Source organism: Lathyrus oleraceus, chromosome 4 (genome assembly GCF_024323335.1).
Source record: "Lathyrus oleraceus cultivar Zhongwan6 chromosome 4, CAAS_Psat_ZW6_1.0, whole genome shotgun sequence".
Taxonomy (NCBI): domain Eukaryota; kingdom Viridiplantae; phylum Streptophyta; class Magnoliopsida; order Fabales; family Fabaceae; genus Lathyrus; species Lathyrus oleraceus.
In genome coordinates this window covers 254,231,911-254,233,394 of record NC_066582.1, presented here as the reverse complement: position 1 = coordinate 254,233,394, position 1,484 = coordinate 254,231,911, and the positions used below count along the sequence as shown (strand labels likewise).

Genomic DNA, 1,484 nt, shown 5'->3' with positions numbered 1-1,484 from the left:
GGCTGCCAACTTATCTTTGATTTTGACTTCAATTTTGTCACTTTTTCGCATCATCATGCACACTCACACACCCCATCTTTCATCAAATTTCTCCAATCTATAACTTAATAGCTTTTGGTTTTGAATATGAATATGAATATGAATATGAATATGAATATGAATTCTTATATTTTATATTTAAATTTATTAGATTTTTAATCCAAAAAATCAACCATAAATCTTTTGTATTTATGTTATTAGTATATCCTAGTATATGCCTAAATAAACAGTAAATAATTTCTTCTAAACTCAACATAGTACATGGAATCAGAGAGAGAGACTATTTTCAAACAAGGAAATCCTTAATTTTTAACCATAACAAAAAAAATATGATAGAAACATGCAAAGTTTAATTAGGAAACCAAAACTAATTCACAATTATCATTAAAACAGAGCTTCAATCATACAAATAATTTTATTCATTTTGAGAAAGCTCTATACAAAATAGTCCAAATCTAAAGGAAACTCTATAACTAGAAAAAAAAAATACACAGAAAATTAACTAAGGTACATAACATAACAAGAGCTATTACACCTAGCTAAAAACTAAGGTTATTATAACCTTTACGCAGTTTCAACATGTCTTACAAAGACGGTTTCTAAATCAGGCGCTGTAAAAAACTCTCTTACAACACTACCACTACCTTGATAGTTCCTGTTCCACTTCAAAGAAGATTTTTGCTTTCTAGGAGCAGGTGGACACGTGAACAACGTTGGAATTTTTGATTCCTCGTTTGTCGGTGTTGAACATTCTTCCTCTGTAACAATTTCAACTTCTTCTTCTTCTTCTTTCTGTTGTTGTTGTTGTTTTTCTATAGGAATTGTTAAAATTGGCTTCAATGGAGCTCGTAAAGAAATTCCAGCTATAACCCATTTTCGATTATTTTCTGACTCAATTCCTCCTTCTACTTGTGCTTTCTCTGAGTACCCCATATTGTAGTAATAAAGTGAGGAATATGAAGAAATGAAAATGTTGAGAAATGAAAAAGGGTGGAGAAGAGGGAAAAGAGAAGAGATTTTTGAGAGATGGAAAGAGAAAAGAGTAAGATATGGTATTAAATGTAGGAGAGAGGGGTGTGATGTTGAAAGTTGCGTGTGGGAAAAGAAGAATGGAAAAGGAAACAAGAGAGAACCCGAGGAAACTCGTGACATAAGCAAAGACAATAACATTTTAATAAACTAAAATAATATAATAACATTAACCAATCAGAAGAAGAGGGATGTCAGTGATAATTACTTAACATATGGTATGATATATAGATAAAATTATTAAATAATTATGGGTGAGGTTAACTTGTGCTTGAAGAGCATTTGTTAAAAACCTATCCATAGAATTTTGTGTAAAAAAATAATTAATTTTTTATTCAAAGATAAGTAAAATTTAGTAAATTAATTTTATTTAAAGTTTAAAATTTAACTTTTATTTGACCAAAATAGTTCTAATT

At 29.2% G+C, this 1,484-nt stretch overlaps 1 protein-coding gene across 1 annotated transcript; it reads right to left on the bottom strand.

Moving 5' to 3' along the window:
• Positions 1–435: 435 nt before the first annotated feature.
• LOC127074936 (cyclin-dependent protein kinase inhibitor SMR6) lies at positions 436–1,179 on the bottom strand. The gene has a single exon (XM_051016359.1). The coding sequence runs from the start codon at positions 970–972 to the stop codon at positions 604–606; it is 369 nt and encodes a 122-aa protein (XP_050872316.1). The 5' UTR covers positions 973–1,179; the 3' UTR covers positions 436–603.
• Positions 1,180–1,484: the final 305 nt, after the last annotated feature.